Here is a 25,462-nt window from a genome sequence, read left to right as displayed (position 1 = left end):
TGAGGTGGATTGAATTGGAAATGGATAAGATGAAACTTAAAATGGCACCGGAAAAGGTAATGGCACTAATGGCTACCGGCAGCAGAAAATATGAGGATAAGAGCGTCATAATGAGGAACGAACAAATAAGAATACAAGAACAAATAAAATATTTGGGAGTATGGATAGACGAGGAAATCTCTTTTAAAAAACATACAGAGGAGGTGGCAAAGGAATTATGCCAAATATTAGACCACGTAGAGTGGTACAGGAAGAAAATGGAAAGGGCCCAAAGGAAGATAAGGGTGGGTGGGCGGGGCCAATACTTGCCAACATAAGACTGATTTTGCCAAATGATATACCCTCTACCCTTCATTTTTTTAGAGGGTTTGTCATTTGGCAAAATCAGTCTTATCTTAGCAGGTACTAGCCCCGCCCACCCACCCTCTTTTTTCTTAGAAGATGTCATTTGGCAAAATCAGTCTTATCTTGGCAAGTATTGGCCCCGCCCACCCACCCTTTATTTTCTTCCAAGGTATGCCATTGGCCAAAGTCAGTCTTATCTTAGCAGGTACTAACCCTCTAAGAAAATAAAGGGCGGGTGGGCGGAGCTAGTGCTTTCCAAGATCAGGCTGATATTGCCAATTAACACACCTTCTAAGAAAATAAAAGGCCGGTGGGTGGAGCTAGTACTTTGCCAAAATAAGATTGATTTTGGCTAATGACCTAGTCTCTAAAAAAATATACAGCGGTTCAGCAGGGCTAGTACTTGCTAAGATAAAACTGATATTGCCAAATGGTATATCTTCGAAGAAAATAGAGGGTGGGTGGGCGGGGCTACATGTGTAGACTTATTTCGACGACAAAAAACTTAACACATTTATAATGTGGTAAATTTGTATTGGAAAATATGCATTTTCAATTACGCTCCGCCCCTCGATCTGATACCTAATGAAAAATTCATCACGAGTGAGATCGAGACGGATGGGTGGGGCTTCTTTTTGGTTTTCTTTTTTAATTAATATATTTAATTTTCTTTGTATAATACCATTACTTAAGAACATATTTCACATGGTAATTTCTTGTACAGCAATGAGGCTTTTTAGAATTAAACTCCACCTCTCGACTTACGACGAATAAAATAAATCATCAGAATTGAGATTGGGCGGGTGGGCGGGGCTTATATTTTCCTTGTTTTTTCAATATACATAGCCATCTTTTCACAACAACAAGCTTAAAACATGGTGAAAATGGTACATTTTTGTAACGAATGCGGACAAACAGAAGACACCATACAGTGTTCGAATGAAGAAATTGAGGAAGACAACAGGGAGGAGGTAGAAGAGAAGTTAGGACAGCAACCGGACGAAAGAAATATTATAAGGATCATGACCGAAAGCAGAAAAAACTGGATAACTGTAGAGACCTTTTTAGAAGAGATAATTGAAAGAAAGGAAAATGAGGAATAGAGAAGAAAAAGGTCCAGTGAAAAGAGCCTGACGGCCATCGATAATTTGGTCAATGGAACTAAGTACGTTAAAAGACGATATATACATACCATAAAAAGACAACTTCACAACAAACTATTTCGCAGTCTGAAACACGCCTTAAATCTAGAATTGGAATAAAAAGGATCTGTTATAGATCGTTAGATTTGAAAATTTGTAATCTAATAAGATTTGGTGTCATTTGTTCAACTGAAACTTGCTTTTTTGTCCTCTACACAACTGAAAAATTTTGACTAGGTATCCTGTGGTGTTTGTTGTGCAAGTTAGGAGAATCTACATCCTTACATACAAGCGTGAGGAAGAAACTAAAAAAATCAAAGAAGAAGAAGTTAAAGAAACTAAGCCAAAACAAATGTACTGATACATACCATAGAAGAAGGTCAATTTTAGGAAACGCTATTTAAAAGGTCAAAACTAAAAAATGATGCCCAATAAACGAACATTTAGAATCAAAAGGAAAAAAGAGAAGCAATAGAAAAGAATAACAGGTGGACATAGGCTGACACCGGTTTTAATATGTCAAATATTTTTCGCGTTCAAAAGCAGCTAGAATTAGAAGAAGATATACCAAAAATTAGAAAATCACAGTAATCATTTGGGTGGCAGAAAGGGTCAAGGGGAAAACGGAAAAGGTCAAAGAAGGCCGCAACTTCCAAAATTTACATCAAGGGCCAAAGTCAAAATAAATGAACTTATATATACCATAGAAGGTCAACTTCAGGAGAAGCTACTTAAACCAATTAGTATTAAAAGAAAGAAAAAAAGTTGAGTACTAGAAAAGAGCAACTAGTAGACATGGTAGTAGCAACTTTTTTAGACGGTCAGATGAGAATGAGAATTTAATAAAATTTGGTGTCATTCGCTCTCCCTGTTTTAATCACTTCCACAAAGCTGAACAATTTAGAAGCTCAGGTATCGCTCGTCGATTCCTCCTCAAAAATCCGTCAAGGATTGGAATCACAAATCTCCCGAATTAAAATAAACCCACGATGTGGGTACCGGTAGCAGAATCAGCCCACGCGTAATATTTCGGGAAAGCTCATACTTCAATAAAACTCCGCATCACTTGTACGGCTCTGATTAAAAACGTTTACGTGAAAAAGAAAGTAGTCGACCGGAAAATTGCCCTTAATTCGATATCTTTTTCAACCCCAGCGAGCTGCCACCCTTCTTCCCACTTGCATTAAACAAAAACGGCCAAAGTTTGCGTTTTGTGCTTGGATTTCTATACACTGCGTAAAATGTCAACGATGACATGGCATTATCCGCGGCTATACACATTTTAAATATCCCATCAATCATACTAAAATTCAAATGAGAGCACAGACGTACAGCGCGATAACGCAACTAAAAAACTACAATGTAGGTGGTGCGGATTATGAGTTATTACACCCAGTTATTTGAACGCCTATTTACGGCAGGTTTAATTTGACGTAATTCTTGCTCGATAAATTATACGAGTCACTGTGGGATTATGGGAGTATTTTGGAAATGGCTTGCAGGGAAATAACAATTAAAGACGAATTATTGTTATTTCGTAAAGTCGTTGATTTAGAGCGTGTGCTGGAATAATAATAATTTTCGGGCGCGACTCCATCATGATCAAATTATAGCTTCAGCTTTGATTTTGTTTATTGTTTGAAAAAAACTGAAAGCGTCGTCCAAAGCGAATTTTTTCAGCAACCATTTATTTTGTTGAACGAAAATGATGAATGGAAACGAAACTAATTAATTAATCCTTAACCCCTACAACATAGGCCACACAACTGACATGCGCTAAGCTCCCACGTTTCGATGTCCTGCAGTGTCACCAACCCCAAGACAATTTTCGTGCTGTGTTACTTTTTTGTCTCTAATGAGTATTGTACTGGTATGACTGCCTATATTTAACTTGACCTGAACCTACTTTATATAAAATTCTGAATAGTGAAGATTACGACTATTATTAATAACGACAAGAAATATAACTATAATTCGTTTGTAATTAAGCATGGTCGTACAGTTTTTGCTCATGATTCATAGTTTTGTGTACACGTACCTAAGTGGAGTTAGTCTTTGCTGAGACTCTCGTTCCTGACCATCATCGGTTTTTTGAAACTTATCAAAGGTTTTAACGCGTATTACTTAAAAAATATGTTTGATTATTCAAATGATTGTCTGTGGTTGCTTCGAATTATCGGTGTGGATATTTTCAAAGTTCGTATGATAAGGTTCTTAATCAAATTTTGCTCAATTTTTGTAACCGTCTTAACTATAGTGCAAACTGTTGTGTTTTTACAAAAGTCAAACATACATTATTTTCTTCAGTACTTACCCGACTACTTTTTCTCAGTTTTTGTAAGTACCATGAATTTGCTTACGTATTTTTTTCAATACAACTTTTAGATTTTGCTTACAATGTGGCTTACTTCTAAACTAACCAAAACTGCATCTATTTTCATGAAAAATTTAGACCCTTGGCCAGTCAATCGTTTTGGACCTGTTTTGGAACGACGAATTAAACTCCACGCTAACTATTTTAACATTTTAGCAATATTTATTATGGTTGTGTCATTTATGTCAGCAATTTGCTATGCTCTACCTACTGAAAACGATGAAGAATTTACTTACTCACTAGCCTTATTTCAGGAATATTTTCCTAGATGGAAAAAAAATTATGGGTGTACTATTTACATTCTGATTTTATTTATTGTACCAATTGGGGTTGTAGCACCATTTTATGTAATCATATATATAATTTCTCATTACCAATATCAGATTCTAATGTTACTCCAAGTTTTACAAAAACTTAACAGCAAATCCAAAAAACATCGATTTTACAACAAAGAGTACCAAAACATGGTGTCAAAAACGCTTAAAGTTTTTGTAAAAAGACACTGCCATTTGAAACAGTAAGCTATAGATTTTTACATCTATACATTCTATGCTCGAATCTGTTTCAGAAATGGTAGGGAAATTTTAAATAAACTACGCATTTACATTTTTATTTTTAGCAAAAGTGTTACGATTTTATTCATTTGCTTCGTATTCTACATTGGTTCGGTACTGGTTGTTTAAACATTAAGCGCTTTGATATTTTTGTACCGTTTTAGGGAAATTTGGAACGAAGATATTTACGTGGAATTACTTCAGTAATTCCACTTGTGCTCTTCTTCTTACACATTTTCTATTTGGGACAAAGAATCGAAAATGTGGTAATTATATAAATTAGGTGTTAATTTATGTTTATTAATTGTTTGAAAAGTCTGGTCAACTTTTCGAAGTTCTGCGACAGTCGGATTGGTACAACTGGGATAAAGAAAACGTGATGATTTATTCGATCATACTTAGCAACTGCAAGGAGCCTTATAAACTTCAGTTTTCTCAGTCGATTGCAGTCAACTATAAACTGGCAGCTTCGGTGAGAACTCTTGTAATTTAAAATTTCTTAGTGGTTACACGAACGGAATATTTCAGATTATAAAATCAACATATTCAGCTCTGTCAATTCTGGGATACTTGAATCTGACCGAAGCAAAATTTTACTAGTTGCCTTACAGGCTTAATAAGATTCCCAGTAGGGGTACAATTTAACTTAATAACAAGTAGATCAATAAAATAAATAAAATAAATATTCGAGTTTTATATAATAGTAATTGTTCTATTTTTTCTGCTTGCCCACCCCTGAACTTAGTTCCCTTATCTTCCCTACTTCTTTCATCCAGTCCAGTCCTCTTCCATCCTCGTTTAGCACTTCTTCCATGTTTTCCTCCGATTCTCTCAATCCTTCACATCCTTCCAGCATATCCTACACCTTGTGTCAGTTTCATCCATCCAAAAATTATTCTCTTTCTCATCATTTCCACACCTAAATCTTGCCATCATTCTTTTCTCCTTTATACTCTCTCTCTCTATGTACTTTGGTACTTCATCCTTTACTATTTTTCTATAATCTGTATTATATCTAGACTCCGATATTCTCGTTCTGCGTTGTTGCTTATCTATATCCTCATCTCTTACACTCAGTTCTTTTTTCATACTCCATTCCATTTCACTCATTCTCTTTATTTCTTCCCCTTCCTTCATAATTTGATAAGATTCCCCTACGTTTAAAATTTTCGCAGTTAATTTTAGGTCCTCCGGTGTTTTATTTTACACCGTGGGTACGTGTATTAATTTGGGAGTCCATGTAGATTTTTTTTGTAAACTGTTTAAAACAATTTTGAGGGATTTTGGTGTTTTATTTTTGGAAAATTCCGACCTGACCTGTTTTTCAGTTAATTTTGGGACACCGTTTTTTTTTTATTTTGAGAAATTTAAAACAATCTTGAGGTTCTAGGTATTCCTGTTTGGAAAGAATTTGAAAGTGCTTTGGAGCTTCTAGTGTCTTTTCTTATAATAATTTATGAAATTTCTTGGAGGATACGTCATTTGCTAAAATCATTCTTATGTTAGCAGGTATTAGCCCCGCCCACCCACCCTCTCATTTCTTAGAGGGTATCTCATTTGCCAAAATCAGTTTAATCTTAACAGGTACTATCCCCGCCCACCCACCCTCTCTTTTCGTATAGGGTATGCCATCTGCCAAATTCAGCTTTATCTTAGCAGGTACTAGCACCACTCGTCCGCTAGACCAATTTTAGCAAATGAGATACCCTCTAAGAAAAGAGAAGGTGGGTGGGCGGGGTAGTACCTGCTATGATAAGGCTGATTTTGACAAATGACATATCCTCTAAGAAAAGAGAGGATGACTTATGCTAAGATAAGAGTGATTTTGACAAGTCATATAGCCTCTAAGAAAAGAGAGGGTGGGTGGGCGGGGCTAGTAGCTGTTAAGATAAGGCTGATTTTGGCAAATGATATTCTCTCTAAGAAAAGCCAAAGCCCGCCGGGCTTCTTTTTTCTTAGAGGGTATCTCATTTGCCAAAATCAGTTTAATCTTAACAGGTACTAGCCCCGCCCACCCACCCTCTCTTTTCGTATAGGGTATGTCATCTGCCAAATTCAGCCTTATCTTAGCAGGTACTAGCACCGCTCGTCCGCTAGACCAATTTTAGCAAATGAGATACCCTCAAAGGGAAAAGAGGCTGAGTGGGCAGGGCTACTGTCTGCTACGACAAGAGTGATTTTGGCAAATAAGATATCATCTAAAAAAGAAAGGGTGGGTGGGTGGAGCTAATACCTGCTAAGATAAGAGTAATTTTGGCGAATGAGATACCCACTACGAAAAGAGAGGGTGGGTGAGCGGGGCTAGTACTTGCTATGATAAGGCTGATTTTTGCAAATGACATATCCTCTAAGAAAAGCGAGGATGACTTATGCTAAGATAAAAGTGATTTTGGCAAGTCATATAGCCTCTAAGAAAAGAGAGGGGGGTGGGCTGGGATAGTAGCTGTTAAGATAAGGCTGATTTTGGCAAATGATATACTCTCTAAGAAAAGCCAAAGCCCACCGGGATTCTTTTTTCCTAGAGGGTATCTCATTTGCCAAAATCAGTTTAATCTTAACAGGTACTAGCCCCGCCCACCCACCCTCTCTTTTCGTATAGGGTATGTCATCTGCCAAATTCAGCCTTATCTTAGCAGGTACTAGCACCGCTCGTCCGCCAGACCAATTTTGGCAAATAGATACCCTCTAAGAAAAGAGAAGCTGAGTGGGCAGGGCTAGTGTCTGCTACGACAAGAGTGATTTTGGCAAATAAGATATCATCTAAGAAAAGAGAGGGTGGGTGGGTGGGGCTAATACCCGCTAAGATAAGAGTAATTTTGGCAAATGAGATATCCACTAAGAAAAGAGAGGGTGGGTGGGTGGGGCTAATAGCTGCTAAGGTAAGAGTAATTTTGGCAAATGAGATACCCACTACGAAAAGAGAAGGTGGGTGGGCGGAGTAGTACCTGCTATGATAAGGCTGATTTTGGCAAATGACATATCCTCTAAGAAAAAAGAGGATGACTTATGCTAAGATAAGAGTGATTTTGGCAAGTCATATAGCCTCTAAGAAAAGAGAGGGTGGTGGGCGGGGATAGTAGCTGTTAAAATAAGGCTGATTTTGGCAAATGAGGTACCCTCTACGAAAAGCCAAAGCCCACCGGGCTTCTTTTTTCCTAGAGGATATCTCATTTGCCAAAATCAGTTTAATCTTAACAGGTACTAGCCCCGCCCACCCACCCTCTCTTTTCGTATAGGGTATGTCATCTGCCAAATTCAGCCTTATCTTAGCAGGTACTAGCACCGCTCGTCCGCTAGACCAATTTTGGCAAATGAGATATCCTCTAAGAAAAGGGAGGCTGAATGGGCAGGGTTAGTACCTGCTACAAGAGTAATTTTGGCAAATGAGATACCCATTACGAAAAGAGAAGGTGGGTGGGCGAGGTAGTACCTGCTATGATAAGGCTGATTTTGACAAATGACATATCCTCTAAGGAAAGAGAAGATGACTTATGCTAAGATATGAGTGATTTTGGCAAGTCATATAGCCTTTAAGAAAAGAGAGGGGGGTGGGCGGGGCTAGTAGCTGTTAAGATAAGGCTGATTTTGGCAAATTATATAGCCTCTAAGAAAAGCCAATGCCTACCGGGCTTCTCTTTTCCTAGAGGGTATCTCATTTGCCAAAATCAGTTTAATCTTAACAGCTAGCCCCGCCCACCCACCCTCCCTTTTTTTAGAGGCTATATGACTTGCCAAAATCACTCATATCTTAGCATAAGTCATTCTCTCTTTTCTTAGAGGATATGTCATTTGCCAAAATCAGCCTTATCAGAGCGGGTACTACATCAACTTCATCTACCACTTCCCATATCCTTTCTTTCACTCATTCACGCTTCGTTCTGGATTCCATCCCCTCCTGGTGCCTTTCCACTTTTCAGTCATTCAATCTGTCTTACCATTTCATCTTCTGTTATTTCCGAACCTCTCCACATTTCTTCCGTCGTTGTGAGTCTTTTATTTATTTTGCAGCATTTTTCCTAACAACCTCCCAATAATTCCATACAGTATCTTCATTTATGTATTTTGACTTTTCTACTGGCTTCGGTCTTCGTTCTCAGTTCCTTGTTTATATATCTCCATACTTCTTCTTCTGTTTTCAGGGACTTTATTGTCTTTTCTTCTTCTCGTTTTTCTCTTTTTCTTTCTTCATATTTTCTCCTATAATTCTCTCTTGCTTTTAAGTACTCTTCTTTCCTTCCCCTGTTATCCTTCCATTTTCTTAATTTTTACCTTGCTTTTCTCTTCAACTCACTACATTCTCCGTTCCATCCGTTATTCCTCCCTTGTCATATGTATATCTTCCTTTCTTCCATAGCTTCTACAATTAAGTTGATCAATTCTGGTATCATAGCTTCTATATTATATTTTACTTCGAATTTCTTATTTTCTAGCCTGCTTCTATATCTTTGAATTCCCTGTTCATCCTATATTCTTTTTTCTATTTTTTTTTCGTTTCTTCTCTCTTGTTTTCCGTACTCTTGCTCTTTTGCTTTGATTTTTATTTCTAGTGGCATGTGGTCTGATTCTACCCTTTCCCCCGCTTTGAAACTCTCTATTTCTTCCCACGCTTCTTAGTCGACAATCGCATAGTCTAGAATTGATTCTCGTCTAGCCCCTACGTACGTCCATTCTCCTTCTTCATCTCCTTCCTTGTTTCCATTCAAAATTTTCCATCCCATTTCTTCTATTATCTTCTACAATATTTTCCCTTATTTGTTATTTGTTTTGTCGTTTGATTCTATTTTTCTCTCCCTTTTCTTTATCTATTATTCTTGTCCCCTCGTCGCCCAGTCGTAATAAACGATTATTATTTCCCATCGATTATTATCTACCTGTGTTACATTCTTTATTGGTCCGTTTTTATTATTACTTCCCTTTTCCAATTCTTGCATTTCCTTTCGAATTCCCATTAGTATTCCCCCGCTTGCTCTCCCTGTTTTATTTTCCTTTGTAGCCTCTTGACACTCTCATCCATATTCTTGTGGTAGTGTCTCTTCAAACTTATCTTTGTACCCATGTCTCTACTAGCCCCATCACATCAAATTTTCCTAGAACTCCTTTTCCTTTTTTCGCAACCCTTGGACACTCCAAAACAGTACCTTCACCCCTTTTTCTCTTAATTTTGTACCAGCTGCCCTTTTTCTGATTTCCCTATCTGCATCCTTTATTCATTTTCTTTTTCTTTTGTCTTGTTTCCTTCCATTTCTCCTCCTTTTCTTCCTTTTATTTTGGCTCTTTACTAAAAATTTTCTACCTTCTTGAGTCTGCCCTCTTCTTCATTGCATTCAAAATTTCCATATCCCATTGTAACCATTTTTCCTTAATTGCTCTCTTTTGTTGCCTCTTACTTTATTTTGCTTTGAATTTTTGTAATTTAAAATTTTTTAATTGTTACAAGAACGGAATCTTTTAGATTCTAAAATCAAAATATTCAATTCTGTCAATTTTGGGATATTTGAATCTGTACGAAGCAAAATTTTACTATTTATAATTAAAAAAATATTATAATTGTCACATGGGGTAACGTAATTTCTGAAGATGTTGATACATGAGTTTTAGACAAATTATAATGAAATTTTGTTCATTCCACTTCCATATTTTTATATATTAAAATTCATACTAAACTGAATTATAATAAAATTATATCACAGTATTCACTTTTTCAAAAATCGGTAGATTTTTAATAACCGACATTGCTTAGACTACAACTCTCACTCTAGCACAGATCACCAAGTGGAGTTGCATAATGCGCGGCAAAGTACCACAGTTGCGGAAGCGGCACACTTAAATCGCAGAAAATTGCGGTATAAAATTACAAATACACGGACAACTGTAGCAATAAATTGAATAAAACTGCCACTTCAAAATATTTTTTCTGTTTTTGGGTCTCTCATCTGAGATAATTGTTATTAAAAAATTTACAAGCCCGCGGCACGACGCTCCAGCCATAAATTGAAATAAAATCCAGTAAAAAATGTGACTGTCATAGAGAAAACGTCGTATTATTCATAAAACGCGACATCACTACAACGTTATGAAACTTATGAAATAATAAATCATCGTCCTTACCTTGCCGTCTGGACTGCATACTTTTATTCCCGCCAACGAAATTACCAAGAGGACGTACTTTTTTCTTGAGTTTCCCTGAAAAAGAGAACAAAATATAGCTCAATAAACGACAACTATGTGCCATTTAAGTTAATAGGTCGGAGCTTGTTTTTCTTTTGATTTAGCTTAATGGGCTATTTAAATTCGGGTGTATTATTAGAGCGACGTAAGTGTTGCGTGACACGTTCGGGGTACTTGTGGAGATATAAATGCGTTTATTAATAAAGTAAAAGGCTTCGACGAAAAAAATTATTACGGTCTGGCGTGTTTTTGAGTTAATTAATTTGGTGGAGGCGCCGGGTGAATCGATCAAGGAAGACGATTACGTTTGTGTAGTGTCGTAAGAGCAGTTTTATCTGATGAGAAATGTCGCTTATCGGCAACAAAGTCAAGTTAGTCTGTTGGTAATGATAAGCACCGCATGTTTAAACGTTGCTTCCTTTTGCACTTAAGCAACCATTCAGTAACGATGTTCCCACTAAGCCTTGTCTGCTAAACTGAATTGCTCTATTAACACTAATTACAGCTTACAGTCAACGAGGTAGGTATCGCATTGAATAACAAATACACCGAAGGAACTGATAGCCGGAATAATCAGCCGGGATTTAGCCAGAATAACTTTTATCACAATACTGATTCCCGCACGAATTCGCGTTTTAATGAGCGACAAGCTGTTGGCACGTTAAACGCGAAGTCCTTCCAAAACGAACCAGTGTATAAATTTCGTTTTCGTTTTAGTGTTTAAAATGCCATCTTAAAAAAGTAAAACAATTTTGGGCTTTAAATTTTTTAGAGGGTTGTTTGCTGTCTTGTCATCTCCATTTCTTTGTTTCGTCACGATAAGTTCCAAAGATAAATGTCCATTCATTTGTTTGTCGGCGTAATTTGTGAAGGCTGTCGTTTCAAACTGAAACAAATACTTTCAACATCTTGCTACTTTGCCATATTGCTCCAAGTCTTTGTGTTGATGACTGTAAGCAATTAAAATTTTATGCTGATTAGCAACATAACCGTTTCAAGTTTGCGAGTTTTATGTGCAGCGGGCTGGACTAAGCAGAGGGATAACTTTGTGCCTTTTGACAAATTTGTTTAATATCCACACGAAGTACGTAGTTGGTGCAGGAATTTTATCTTTCGTAGGAAATTTATGCATATCTACAGTGTAAAATAAAACACTATGATAATAGTCGTAAAATACTGTAGTTTATAAATGATAAAGTTGCTAATACTCTTCTTGTTGTTTTTATGTACATAGTTTAATTTAATCAATTAACACTTAATTTTGTTGAAAATGTAACAGCGGAAAATTCACTTGTTATGAAAAAAAAAGGTATAAATGTTGCCAGTACTAGTGCTGGTATCTTCGAAGTAGTTACAAGTTCTTGGAAGAGTATGATGGGTCGATGTCGTGTGTCATCCCAGTATGAGACAAACTTGCTATGAATTTATAGGGAAAGATGAAAACAACAAGGATTCGTGCTTTGGGAGAACCCTCCAAACAGGATAAGCTCTATGTTGTTACGGTTTCGGAAATGAATAAGCAGAACTCCCTAACTACGTGAAATTCCCTTGTTATTTTGATGATTTCCTTGTTCAGGCAGCATATTTAACCAATCTGGTGTCTTAAATTTCATTCAAAGCTCTTAATGCCTCCGGGTGTTGATTTAGTCAACAATTGGTAAACGTTAATATTAGTATAACCTACAATTACTATCAATAATAACAATTAATCAGAGAATCGGAACTCCACTTATCATTTTTCAGTAGGCAAAATTTCTTTGTAGATTCTATTGTTATGGTCGGGTCGGATCGGGTCAGGTCAGGTTACGTCACCAAACTCAATGTAGAGTTTGAGATATATCGAGAATGCCTCAATGAATTGGAAGAGAAGGTGATTAGTAGGAAGAGACGATTCGTAGTGGGCGGGGACTTCAATGTGATGTCTACTATATGGGATGCCAAGTATATCGGTAAAATGGAGAAGTGCTTGAAGAATTGATCTCGTTAAGAGGAATGATCGTGGCGAACCAGGGCAATAAATTCACGAGAAGAAGCAGACTGAAGAGACGAGAAGCTGGAAAATTACGAAGGAAGAGTTACGGACCTTGCCGGTGAACATACATGTTACACTCTGGAACAGACGGACAGAGGAAGTAAGGACATCGGAAGATCTAGAAAGATTAATAGAAGACGCCTGTGATAGCACCTTTCAAAAATTCGGCACAAAGACAACCAAACAAATACTGGTGGAAAACAAACGTAGCTCAGCAGAGAAGAAAATGTATCGCAATACAAAGGAAAATAACGAAACAGTAAGAGATCTGATGGGGGAACAAGTAATGGCTAAGAAAAACTAGGAAGAATGATTAAGGAGGCGAAGGAGAAAGCGTAGAAGCCATTGGGGAGAGAACTAGAAAATGATATATGGAGGAAGGCATACCAGATTGTTACAAAGACATTTGGGAGTAAAAGAAAAGGATACCTAGATACGTAAGAGCAAATAGAGATTGATTGATAGAGAGAATTGTTCCCGAGTTGAGACGAAAATGACAAGGAAAAAGCTAGAAAGGAGGGACCGACCGGAGATATTCCTGAATAGGGTTCAGGAAACACAAGTCGACCACAGATCCGGTGGTAACTATAAGTCTAATAAAGTCAGTGTCATGATCAATTTCGACGTTAGGAACGCTTTTAAGTTGGGGCCAGGGGATAGGATAATTAAGGCTTTAGAGAGACGTGGGGTATCGGGATACCTAATTAGGGTGGCTGAAAATCACTTAAAGAACAGGATATTGGTCGTTGGAGAAGAGCGAAGCGAAATGGTACCGGGTGGGGGTGTTCCTCAGGGCTCCGTGTTGGGTCCCCTACTCTGAACTTATTCTATGATAGAATATTGAGGTTAAGGATGCCACGTGAGACGGAGATGATAGCGTACGTCGACGACCTGGTAGGGAGATTAGTAGAAGCGGCAAACGAGTTGGTAGATCGGGTGGATGGATGAGCAGGGGATGGAGAAAACGGGGATTGTCGTAACAGTTGGACGCGGAAAGCTGAAATCAGTGGAGATAAGGGTAGGGGGCTGTGCAGTGCAGAGTAGAGAAAAAGATCAAAAAGTACAGAATGTTAATGGAAAGGTGTCACAGGAAAGCGCTACTTCAGGTAGCCTGAGTGTATCGGAATGTTCGTATCGAGCGGAGCGCTGTCGGTTATTACAGGCACGTCACCGATAGAGCTCCTCATGATTATGAGGACGAACATATGTCGAAGTAGGGGACAACAAATAAGAGAGGAAAAATGCAAAATGATAGAAAGCTAGCAGGAGAGATGGCAAAATGCGACGGTCAGGGCCTGGAGGAAGAGGTTGATCCCTACGATGTAGGACTGAATCGAGAGAGGAGAAGGAAGGACAGACCATTGTGTCACCCAATTTTTAACGAGCCATGGTTCTTTTGGTGCGTACTTAAAAAGAATAGGGAAAGTTCACGAAGAGACATGAAAGTACTGTGGAGGGATAGATAGACTTCGGAGGATTTGTTGACTTGTACCAGACAATTTTAGTAAAGTCGTCAAAGAACGGAGGTGGGCAGATATTAAGGATATGATAGGGAAGATAATGAGGCAGAAGGTAAAGGGAGAAGGACAAGAGATATGATGGCGAGGCGACCCGATGCCCACTACGATGATATGTCCCAAGTGTTTCCGCGGTAGGCTCCTAGAGGGAGAGACGCACGCGGAGGGGTTTTAGTGCGGTAAAAATCGCAGAGTCCCCCACATAACAGAATATCGTATCTTCGCGAGGGGACCCTTTTGAAAATTTTTTCGCCTACAGGAGTTAAAAGAAAAGTCAGGTTAGGTCAGGTCAGGTCAGATCAGGTTAGGCCAGGTCAAGCAGTGCCAGGTTAGGTCAGGTCAGGTTAGGTCGGGTTAGCATCCCCCCTTGGAGTAATGCTAAAGCGGTTCCGAGGGGTTAGAGAACACCTGGTCGAGGAAGGGGTTTTAGCCGGTAAGAGTCCAGGCACTACCAGAGATGATCGAACCTAAGTCTCTGGTGCCCATGAGGGTTTCCCCTTCCACAGAAAAAAAAACCTGACCTATAGACCCATGTGTTTATTATTGTGTATTTTATTCAAAATTGATGAAAACATATTGCTGTAGCAATTGACAATAGAGCTAGAAGAGAAAGGGGGCCTCAGTACAAACCAATACGCTTTTAGGAAAGGGCTGACGATAATTGGTGCAGTTCATCCAACTGTTGAAATTGCTAGAAACAGAAAAGTTTGCTGTGCTCTGATAAATGCTCAATGTTCGAAGTGCTGGGACATAATTGTTCCATAGTACAAAGACAAAGCTTGACAATAAAACACAAATTAGCATCGGTGCGGGGTCTTTGAACCGAACTTATGGAATATACTATATGATGAATTGATGCCGCGATGGGTCTAGAATTTCAGGAAGATGTAGAGTAGAGACGAAAATACTAAGTAACCTCAAGAAATGTAGTGACTGAGTGAAAAATGTCTCCGAAAAAATAAAGATGAGGAAGACGACGATCTGTATGTAATGCGAGGAAGAAAACGATATTGAACATACGGTTTTTACATGTGATAAGTATTCTGAATGGAAGAATAATCTAGAAGAATACATTGAATAAATTTGCAACTAGACAACTTAATAAAAGCTATGTTCTTGTCCGAAAAACAATGGAATAGATGACAAGAAATACATCAGATGAAACGTTAAAGAGAAAGTTGAGATCAGACTCGATAAATAGTTCCAGGGAGTGTCCTAGAAGCAGAAGAGAAAAGGTTTTTATTGGTAGACATGGAGATTGGCTCGAATACAACACGCCTAGACATCAATGTTCTGGGTGTATTTTAAAAGATTTCCGTCCTTCTCTGTAAAAAACAAAAAAAGGCCAGGTCAGGTCAAGCCAGATCAGGTCAGGTCCATTAACTGACCAAAAACCACCAAAATATTATTTTTAAAATAGCAATGATAAGGGAACCAAAACCATCGAAACCGTGTATATACAAAATTCATAAGGAAAAAAATGGAGATAATAGTTTAAGAGATCAGGAGGAAGTTGGAAAAAGGAACGAATTACATCCCAGAAGAATGAGCAATGGCATTGACTTACTAAAATGTCTTGTTGAAAAGGAAAAGTGGGACATATAAAAATAGACCGGTGTAGTTGTTATGTAGTGGGGGTTCTAAGACAGTTTGATCTCATTTGATCAATTCTAGAAGCACCATTACTTTCTATCCACCGGTCAATAATTTGTCTTAAGACCCCCATTACTTTTTGTCGACGAATTTGGCCTGTCTTAAGAGATCCATTACTTTTTATCGACTATTTGACCGATCTTAGGATGGCCATCATGAAAGTTATTTAGGGAATTGTAGAAGTGTGCAGGTTGACCCTCCGACCACCGTAAGTACCTTTTGGGTCGTCTGTCCATTTAAGTATCGGTTTTTGGAATCGCCGCCTACGAGCGTAAAACTGCACCACCGTCACCGGTTCTTTTTTTGTCGTCACCGTCACAAGTCGAAACCGTCGTGCACGCGTCGTGCACCGCCACCGCGCTCCCCTCCCGGGTCGCCGTACCGGCCTCGCGCGATTTCCAGTTTCAAGGTCGCCGCCCCCCAAGTCCAGGAGGAGCCCGCCCTGAAGGAAATCGCCGCCTAGGAGGAACGACCGTGCCGGACATTTAACTTTTTTTTCGTGAAACCGTTTTGTATATACCTATTTAAGTTAAGTTTAGCTGCAAGATTTATTATTTTAGCCGTGGAGTAAACCCGATTGATTGTTTAAAATATTTCTTGCCGTTTTATTTTATTGTCGTGTTTTTGTGGGTGCTCACCACCTGATATCCGTGTCTCCGGCTTTAGAGCAACCCCGGCGCTCCCTCTCCCGGAGAGGGAGTTGGCGCCCGGGCGACAGCCGCTCCTGACCGAAGGCGCCACCCCCGGCGGCGTGAAGATCGCCACGTAAGCTTGGCACCCAAGTACGCCGCCACCACGCGTTATCTCATTTGACGCTATCGGCGAGATTCCGGACTGTCCGCCCGTCACACCGGAATTTCGTCGCACTGTCTTAGCACTTCTCCCATTAATTTTTTACTTTTTGTCGAACAATTTGGCATGTCTTAAGACCCCCACTACTTTTTATCAACCATTTGACCTGTTTTAGGACCCTTATTATTTTTGCAATTTGTTGTGCAGGACCCCCGTTATCTTAGAGCCCCAATTCCTTTTTTAGATCAATTTGAGCTGTCTTGGGATTCCCATCACTTTTTATGGACGAATTTGGCCTGTCTTAGGAACCCCTTTGCGTTTTATTGAACAATTTGGCCCGTTTTACAATGTCCGTTACTTTTCGTCAACTATTTGACCTGTCTTAGGACCCCCATCATTTTCTGTCGACCAATTTGTCCTGTCTTAGGATCCTCCATTGCTTTTTGTCGAACAATTTGGTCTGTCTTAGGACTCCCGTTAATGTTTTGTAGACGAATTTGATCTGATATAGACCCTCATCATTTTTGTTGACCAATTTGACCTGTCTTAGGACTGGCAAAGTTGTCTCAGCTCGCCTCGGTTTGGCCAAGATCACGTCGAGGTGGAGCAAATTGGTCGACAAAAAATGATGGTGAGGCCTAAGATCGGTCAAATTGGTTTCCAAGAAATATGGGGATCCTAAGATAGGTCAAATGGTCACCAAAAAGTAATGGGGTTCCTAAGACGGGTCAAACTGGTAAGTAGACAAAAATGTCGGGGATGCTAAGACACCTCAAATTGGTAGACAAAAAGTAATAGAGTTTCTAAGACAATGGGGTCAATGACCTGTCGATAGAAAGTACTGTGTGTTCCCGGACAGTTCGAATGAGATCAAGCTGTCTCAGAACCCCCACTACATAACTCTCAGTGTACTGGTAAACAGAAGAAATTAGCCCGACCAAGAACACCGTTAAAGGAAAACGAGAGTGTAGAATGTCCACATATGGTAATAAAAGAAGGTAAAGGCCTCCAAAGAAGAGGCGTGGTGTAAACTGTGCAAAGATGTGGCCTGCCAAGTATGGAGTTTTGACTAGAAAATAGTTGCTAAGAAACTACCTAAGAAAACCATTCAAGAACCAGCAGCAAACAAAAAATTAATATGGTTAAAAGACTATTTCCACAGCAAGGAGAAGCAGCAGGAAAGACCAACATGAGGAAGGCGGCGGGACCCGTTGGAATCACACGAAGTCACAAAATTGGTGGCAAACAAGCATATTAACTAGGTATCTTATCAGAGTTATCAATGGGTTGGCCAAGCGGGACGGATTCCCAAAACTTATTGTACGATTCAACAACGACTTGACCAAGAGCCCACAACAAAGAAAGACCTAAATAGAAATCAGTATGGCTTCAGACGTGGGAGAATCGATCGAATGGAGGCACGTGGGTCATAAGAAAATATTGGTGTTTGCTAAGTCAGATCTCAAGACTGCCTTTAACAGAGTTTCCTGGTATGTCATAAAATTAGAAGATTCTTTAGAATAATAGATGCAGAAGCAAAATGTCAAGTACCTGGGAATAATTTTTGACAAACACGTTCATGTGCCAGCAGGGTTAACTTTCTGTGCTAAATATGAAAAAGAAATGAACCAAGGAAAAACATGGGACACACCGCAAAACTGGCAGCAAAGATAGAACAGGTCCGAGAAACGAAGTTTAAGCCTGATCCCTAAAGTTGAGCTGCGAATATCTATAGGCTATTAATAATAATTATTTACATCTAATGGACTATGAAATTAATTTATTAATGCGTCGCTTCATTTGACTTTTTCAAATTAATTAATCTGTCAGTTACTTGTCACCTTTTGAATCAAATTTTCTTTAAACCACAATGGATTAAAGCTGGAAACCAACTGATTTAAAATATTGGTGTTTTTCTCATATTGTAAAAGAAATGTCTGCCAATTATTCGGGGCTTGAAGAATCAAAGCGTAACTTCAAAGGATTTGATGCATCATGAGCTGCAGGCCCATCCTGCTTGAAATGTACAAACTGAAATTCGTTAGCGAATAACTGATTACAGACGACAAATTTGCCCAGACAAAGAGGGGTTTAATGAAAATATGTAAGTTCCACAGTTTCAAATTCTGGAGATTTATGTGTCTTAATTGGAAAATCAAGCCTCGTCTGATAAAAAATCATTCTCAATATTGTCCAACACTTGATTTTATGTTTCCCTTTGTAGAAAATCAGGTGCAAGTAGTTGGTGAATAAGAGTCATGCTGCGAGGAAACGTGGAAGTCATTTCCTAGATTAGGTCTGCTGGTTTCGTAGAAAAGATTAGCTTGTTATGAGATTGGCAAGGGGAACTTCAATTTAGTTTTTGGATAAGTATTTGTGATTTTAATCAAACAACTTGGAAACTTTTTAATCACACGGGATTTAATTAGGTTATATTCCACGTGTTATTTGATAGAGTTTGTATCAATATACGTGACTAAATTTGGTAGCTGATTTTGTTAATTGTAGATCAACCCCGCTGTGATGTTGTAATAATAAACACTACTGATATGTTTAATTAAGAACTTGCTGGCGCCACTGACCTGAAATTGAGCACTTTTCAGCACAACGTTGTGGCTGTTTGTAACCAGCCTAGATATTCTTAGCACTCGTTACACTCTGTTTACACATGCCACATCAGAAATTTAAAATCCAAACATTAAAGCGAAATTATTTTCGATTCCTGCTTGACACGTCTGAGCGCATCTACAATAACTTTGTCTTGTCGCACGCATAAAAAAGATGAAAGGGCGCCAGCGCATTTCAACTTGGCGTGTCTAATGAACGAGAAGTAAAATACGAAGGGGCCATAATTTACAGTTTCTTTAGCTTTCTATGCAGCTTTCATCCGGCCGTTCACTGCCAGTAGCTTACACTTAGTACTCGACACCATCCTGATTTATCGTTACATTAGCCGCACACAGGAGGCGCCCCACCGCGACAAACTCTAATCATCACTCTGGAATGGTTACGGACGCTATTCGATTTGATGTTCCGTCTAATTCACTTAGCCACCCCAAAATTATTTCAACGCCGCCAATTTTAGGATCAGTTTGTTGAAACTGACCGTTGTAGTGGAAAATGTAACTTAATTTGTAAGAGATTTGGGATAAGCGGTCTAGAATAAAGTCATCATATGAGGTTTGGACGATTTTTAATAACTAATTCGTAATTTTATGTTCTATATCTACTTTCAGTACACACAAAGTGTTACCACGGGCAACGAAAGCTATCTGCAGAAAAAATGGAAGTCCAAAGCAATTTTCAAACATCATTTAGCAACTGGCCCGTTAGCAAAATGAAGGCAATATTTCATATTTTTGGCGCAGCTTCTTAAAGCTGCCGCCCAAGCTAACAAATATTTCACTCAGTTAATCAAGTTTAAGCGTTTTTCCTCAGATACATTAAGAGACCCTAAAAGATTTGATGAAGTGTTTCATTAGATTAGGTCTGGACTCTTTAAAAAAGCCCTAAATTTTATTTGGAGGGTGTGCAAGTCTCGACGTCTTGAGTGAATTAGGCGGAAAGCTGGCCAGGTTAGTTTACATTCAAGGGGTGTTGCGAGATATAGGAACACTGCGACCGTTACAAATCTTCTTTATCGGACCTAAACCCGCTCGCTTTACACCCCGACGTCGGTCATGCACTTGTACCTATCGTGGTCGAGCGTCCGATCGATCGAAACGACGTAAAACACACTTAAGTGATATTAAAATTTCGACAGAACACCCTTAATAAAAATGCGTCTTTATTAGTCGTATCGTTAATAAAATCACGATTTACTCGAATTCTATTTTTTTCTTGTGGCGCGAAATTTAAATTTGACATTTGACATTTATCGCGGTGTTTCTTGACGTCGTTCTCCGCAACTCGATTAATAAAAACGTTGCAAATGCAACCGTCTGAATCCAATTAATTTTAATTAAACTGAATAATCGCGTCTTTGACGGGTACTCGCTGATATTCTTCGTTGAATAAATTGAAAATAAATGTGACGTTATCCAGATTAAGACAGAAGTAGGATGTGGGGGAGGCGAAAACAAATTCAAATTACGCCGCTCGAAACCAATTTAAGGATTCTGAATGAGGCGTTTTTCGTGATTTCTGTGCGTGACATTGCCGGAAACCAAATCTGTCTAATTTGAATGGAGGACGAAACTCTCTTGTTTAGGTTACATGCACAGGAGTAAATAATACGAATGTGAGACGTAAAAGGAAAGTTTCAGACTGAAACTGTGAACTAAACCCGTGGAGGTGTTCATCGCAAAAACACATTTCGATGTTTTGAATTTCACAACAAATTTGTACATAAGAAATAAACGTTGAGCGGTATCGATTGCTGTTTCCTCGGTGTATTTTTTAAAAACATCTCGTAATAAGTATATCAAGATTTGTTTTATTATATTATACCCCGGGGAGCCTCTAACTTTGTAGTTATCATTGTGTTTGCTTAATCATTCTCTGCACCCTAAGCTACCCTAAAAATTTAAAAACTTAAACAGTGACTCCCCTCGGGGCGTATTATGTTAAAGGTCGTCCGAATAGACGGCTTGACTCATCACAACTGGTCCTACAAAAGGAGCATCGACTTATGAGATGTCCTATCTCGGATGGAGCCTAACGTAATGTTACAGTGGCGTGATTGTCGTAATCATAAAGCAAAAAAGGTCGAAAAAGTTCAACAGCGAGTTAAGCTAAAAATAATAGAAGACGCCATAATCTAAAAACTGCTAAAATGTAAATTTTGTTGGGAAGTTTCTTTGGCGAAGAAGCTTTGAAAACGCCACAGAAGTTGATGGATGTGGCTAGTTTTCGACCAAATAGAGATAGTTGTCTTCATTTTGTTAACTTAAAGTTCATTCGATTCAGTTTCATGTTTAGGTAAATTATTCTGTGATGTAAAGGGTTGAACGTGTCTGTCTGCTTTCAGGTTATTACAGTGAGTGGCGGCTCGTGGGTGGAAGTTAAGGATGTTACACAATTAAGTGACCACACCCATAACATACTGAATTTTGTTAACCTGTCATTATGCTGGTTGATGCCACATCGTTTAAATCCGCATGTTTACTTGTCCTAAAATAGCCAAACTCATTTTCTGTTATCAATGCACTTTAAATTTAGAAACTAGGGTTATAAAGTTATGCGACACCCAAGAAAACAATTTTTTTGTGGATCATTGTGTCCATCGATAGAATAATTTTTCAAAAAGTAAATTAGACCTTGACATTCTGATGTAATAATATATAAATAATATAGTTTACATTTATTTATTACATTATATAAATACATACGTATATGGTATCAGGTTAGGTCAAGTTAGGTCAGGTCAGGTCCATGTTTTTGGTTTTAATGTTGGTATTGTTGGCAGCAATTATTAGATTAGTTTCCAGTATTTTTAGTTCCCGAGCGTAAACTAAAAATGTATAGAAATCGAGTCCAACGGACGAATGGCCACTTTTGTGTTTTCTCGACGTTTCATGACCCCTACAGTACGAAAAAAATAGTCTCCCGTTTTCATCTGTCTGTCTGCTGTCTGTATCCATTTTTAGTTGTCACTTTCTCCGAAACGGCTGGAGAGATTTTTGTCAAATTTTGTATGTATATTAGAAATATCATGTAGATGGTTAAAGGCTAATCCAAATTTGGTTAATCATCCCCACTGAAGCGAGATAAGCTGTATTTTATATTTAATAAACTCTCATTAAGTCGGGAAACCGAAACATTGAAAAATCGAGAAATCGAAAAATGGGAAAATCGATCATTCGAAAAATGAAAGATTTAGAAACACCGAAAATGAAAATATTGAAGAATCTAAAAATTTAAACACCGAAAATTGAAAAATCACAAAATTGAAAAATCGTAAAATTAATATTGGCAAATAGAATAATGGGAAAATAAAAAATCAAGAAAGAAATTGAAGAACCGAAACGTTGAACATTCGGAAAATCTAAAAACTGATAATACTGAAAAATCGAAAAATTGAAAAATCGAAAAACGAAGAATTGAAAATCTGAAAATCGAAACATTGTGAAATGGGAAGTTGAGAAACCGAAACATGGAGAAATCGAGGAACCAAAACATCGGGAAATCCAGAAATTGAGAAATGGGAAAATCGATTAATCGAAAATTGAAGATTTATAATAGCCAAAAAGTAGAATATTGAAAAATCAAAATTTAAAAACGAAAGACTGAAATATCGAAGAAATGAAAAGTCGAAAAATTGAAAAATCGTATGACTGAAATATCGGAAAATAGAGAAATCGAAAAATAAAAAATCGATAAATTTGAAAATAAAAAAACTGAAAAATCCCAAAAGTGAAGTTTCAAAAAAATTGAGAATTAGAAGCTCGACAAATCGAGAAATGGAAAAACTGAAAATTCAAAAAATTAAGAAAACGAAAATTGCAGGAGCACAGTTTTGATTTTTCGCAAAAATGTTAATGTCTACCAGGACAAAGAATCAACACGGATTCATTAATAAAAGTAAAAATATTGAAACATCTAAAAATTTTAAGACCAAAAATTGAAGAATCAAAAAAATAAAAAATTGTAAAAATGAAATATCGGCAAATAGAAAAATAAAGAAAAATCAAGAAATCGAAAATTTGAAAAAACAAGAAATTGAAGAATCGAGAAATGAAGAATCGAGAAATTGAAGAATCGAGAAATGGAAGAATTGAGAAATTCAAAACTCGAAAAATCGAAAAATTTATAATACGGAAAAATAAAAAAAATTAAAAATAGAAAAATTGAAAAATCTGATAACTGAAAATTCGACTAAGCGAGAACACGAGAACTTGAGAAAATTACTCCAAAATTCAAGAAATGGGAAAATTCATTAATCGAAAAATTGAAGATTTAGAATTACCAAAAATTAGGATATTGAAAAATCGAAAAATTTAAAACTGAAAAACTGAAAAATCGAAAAATCGAGAAAGAGAAAATCGATCAATGGAAAAATCGAACATTTAGAGACCCCAAAATTAAAATATGTATTGAAAAATCAAAAAATTTTAAAACCGGAATTTGAAGGTTACTAAAATTGAAAAATCGTGAAACTAAAATATTGGCAAATAGAATAATCGAAAAATAAAAAAATCAAGAAATGGAAAATTTGAAAAATCGAGAAATTGAAGAACCGAAATATTGAACATTCGAAAAATCCAAAAATTGAAGATTTAGAATAGCCAAAAATTAGAATATTGAAAAATCTAAATTTAAAATCGAAAGACTGAAATTTCCAAAAAATGAAATGTCGAAAAATTGAAAAATCGTAAAACTGAAATATCGGAAAATAGAGCATTCGAAAAATAAAAAATCGAGAAATTTAAAAATAAAAAAACTGAAAAACCCCACAACAGAAGTATCAAAAAAATTGAGAAATAGAAGCTCGACAAATCGATAAATGGAAAAACTGAAAATTTAAAAAATTAAAAAAACGAAAATTGTACGAGTGCAGTTTTGATTTTTTCGAAAAATGTTTATGTCTACGAGGATAAAGATTCAACACGGATTCATTATTAAAGTTCAAATATTGAAACATCTAAAAATTTTAAAACCAAAAATTGAAGAATCAAAAAAATGAAAAATCGTAAAAATGAAATATCGGTAAATAGAAAAATAAAAAAAGAAGAAATTGAAGAATCGAGAAACGAAGAATCGAGAAATTGAAGAATCCAGAAATGGAAGAATCGAGAAATTCAAAACTCGAAAAGCCGAAAAATTTATAATACGGAAAAATCAAAAAATTAAAAAATCGAAAAATTGAAAAATCGGAAAACTGAAAATTCGACCAAGCGAGAACACGAGAAATTGAAAAAATTACTACAAAATTCAAAAAATGAAAAAATTAAAATATCAAAAAATCGAAGAATTGAAAAATTGAAAAGTCTCAAAACTGGAATATCGAAAAATTGATCAACTGATACATCGAAAAACTATAAAATCAAAAAAATATAAAAATCGAAGAAAAATTGAAGAAAAAATTTGCAAAATCGAGAAACTGAGAAATCGAAAAAAGATATGAAAATTCCAAAAATTGAAAAATTGAAGAATTGATAAAACTGGAAATCAAAGAATCGTAAAATGGGAAGTTGAGAAACCCAAACATCGAGAAATCGAATAACCGAAATATCGAGAAATCCAGATATGGGAAAATTGATTAATCGAAAAATTGAACATTTAGAATTACCAAAAATTAGGATATTGAAAAATCGAAAAATTAAAAACTGAAAAACTGAAAAATCGAAAAATCGAGAAATCGAGAAAAGTGGAAATCGATCCATGGAAAAATCGAAGATTTAGAGACCCCAGAAACTAAAATATGTATTGAAAAATCAAAAAATTTAAAAACCGAAATTTGAAGGTTCCTAAAATTCCCCGCCCGTTGTTAATCTTATTTAATTCATTAGTTCGCCCTATTGTCGAATATTGCTGTGTCATATGGTGTCCTTTTTATCAAGTGTTTATTAATAGATTAGAAAATATTCAAAAAAAGTTTGTGAGATTTTTGTGCTTCAAATTTAATGTGTTATATTCTAGAGTAAATTACTTAAATATTCTTATTTATTTTGGTCTATGGCCATTAGAATTACGTCGGTTAATGTTTGATGTGTTTTTTTGTTTTAAAATTTTAAATTCTTTGATTACGTGTCCACCTTTGTTGGAATTATTCTCATTGTATGTTCCACAACGAAATGTAAGATCTACTCATCTGCTGAGCATTCCATTCCATCGCACTTTGTATGGTAGGGAATCAGCTCGTAGCAGGATCAGTAAAAGTACCTTAACACTAAGAGATATTGATATTGTGGGTGTCCCTTTTGTATCGTTTAAACGTAATTTGA

At 37.0% G+C, this 25,462-nt stretch overlaps 1 protein-coding gene across 1 annotated transcript in view; it reads right to left on the bottom strand.

The window, feature by feature from the left end:
• LOC135128578 (EGFR adapter protein-like) overlaps window positions 1–25,462 on the bottom strand; it is an 803,179-nt gene that overhangs the window by 247,823 nt on the left and 529,894 nt on the right. Inside the window, exon 3 of the mRNA XM_064055467.1 lies at window positions 10,524–10,598. Coding sequence (XP_063911537.1) covers window positions 10,524–10,598 — 75 coding nt within the window. The remainder of the gene's footprint in view (window positions 1–10,523; window positions 10,599–25,462) is intronic.

This window comes from Zophobas morio, unplaced genomic scaffold (genome assembly GCF_036711695.1).
Source record: "Zophobas morio isolate AGI-343-1 ecotype UQ-CSIRO unplaced genomic scaffold, CSIRO_AGI_Zmor_V1 ptg000014l, whole genome shotgun sequence".
Classification (NCBI taxonomy): Eukaryota; Metazoa; Arthropoda; class Insecta; order Coleoptera; family Tenebrionidae; genus Zophobas; species Zophobas morio.
Note: the sequence above shows the minus strand (reverse complement) of the source record. Positions and strands in the feature narration are given on the sequence as shown.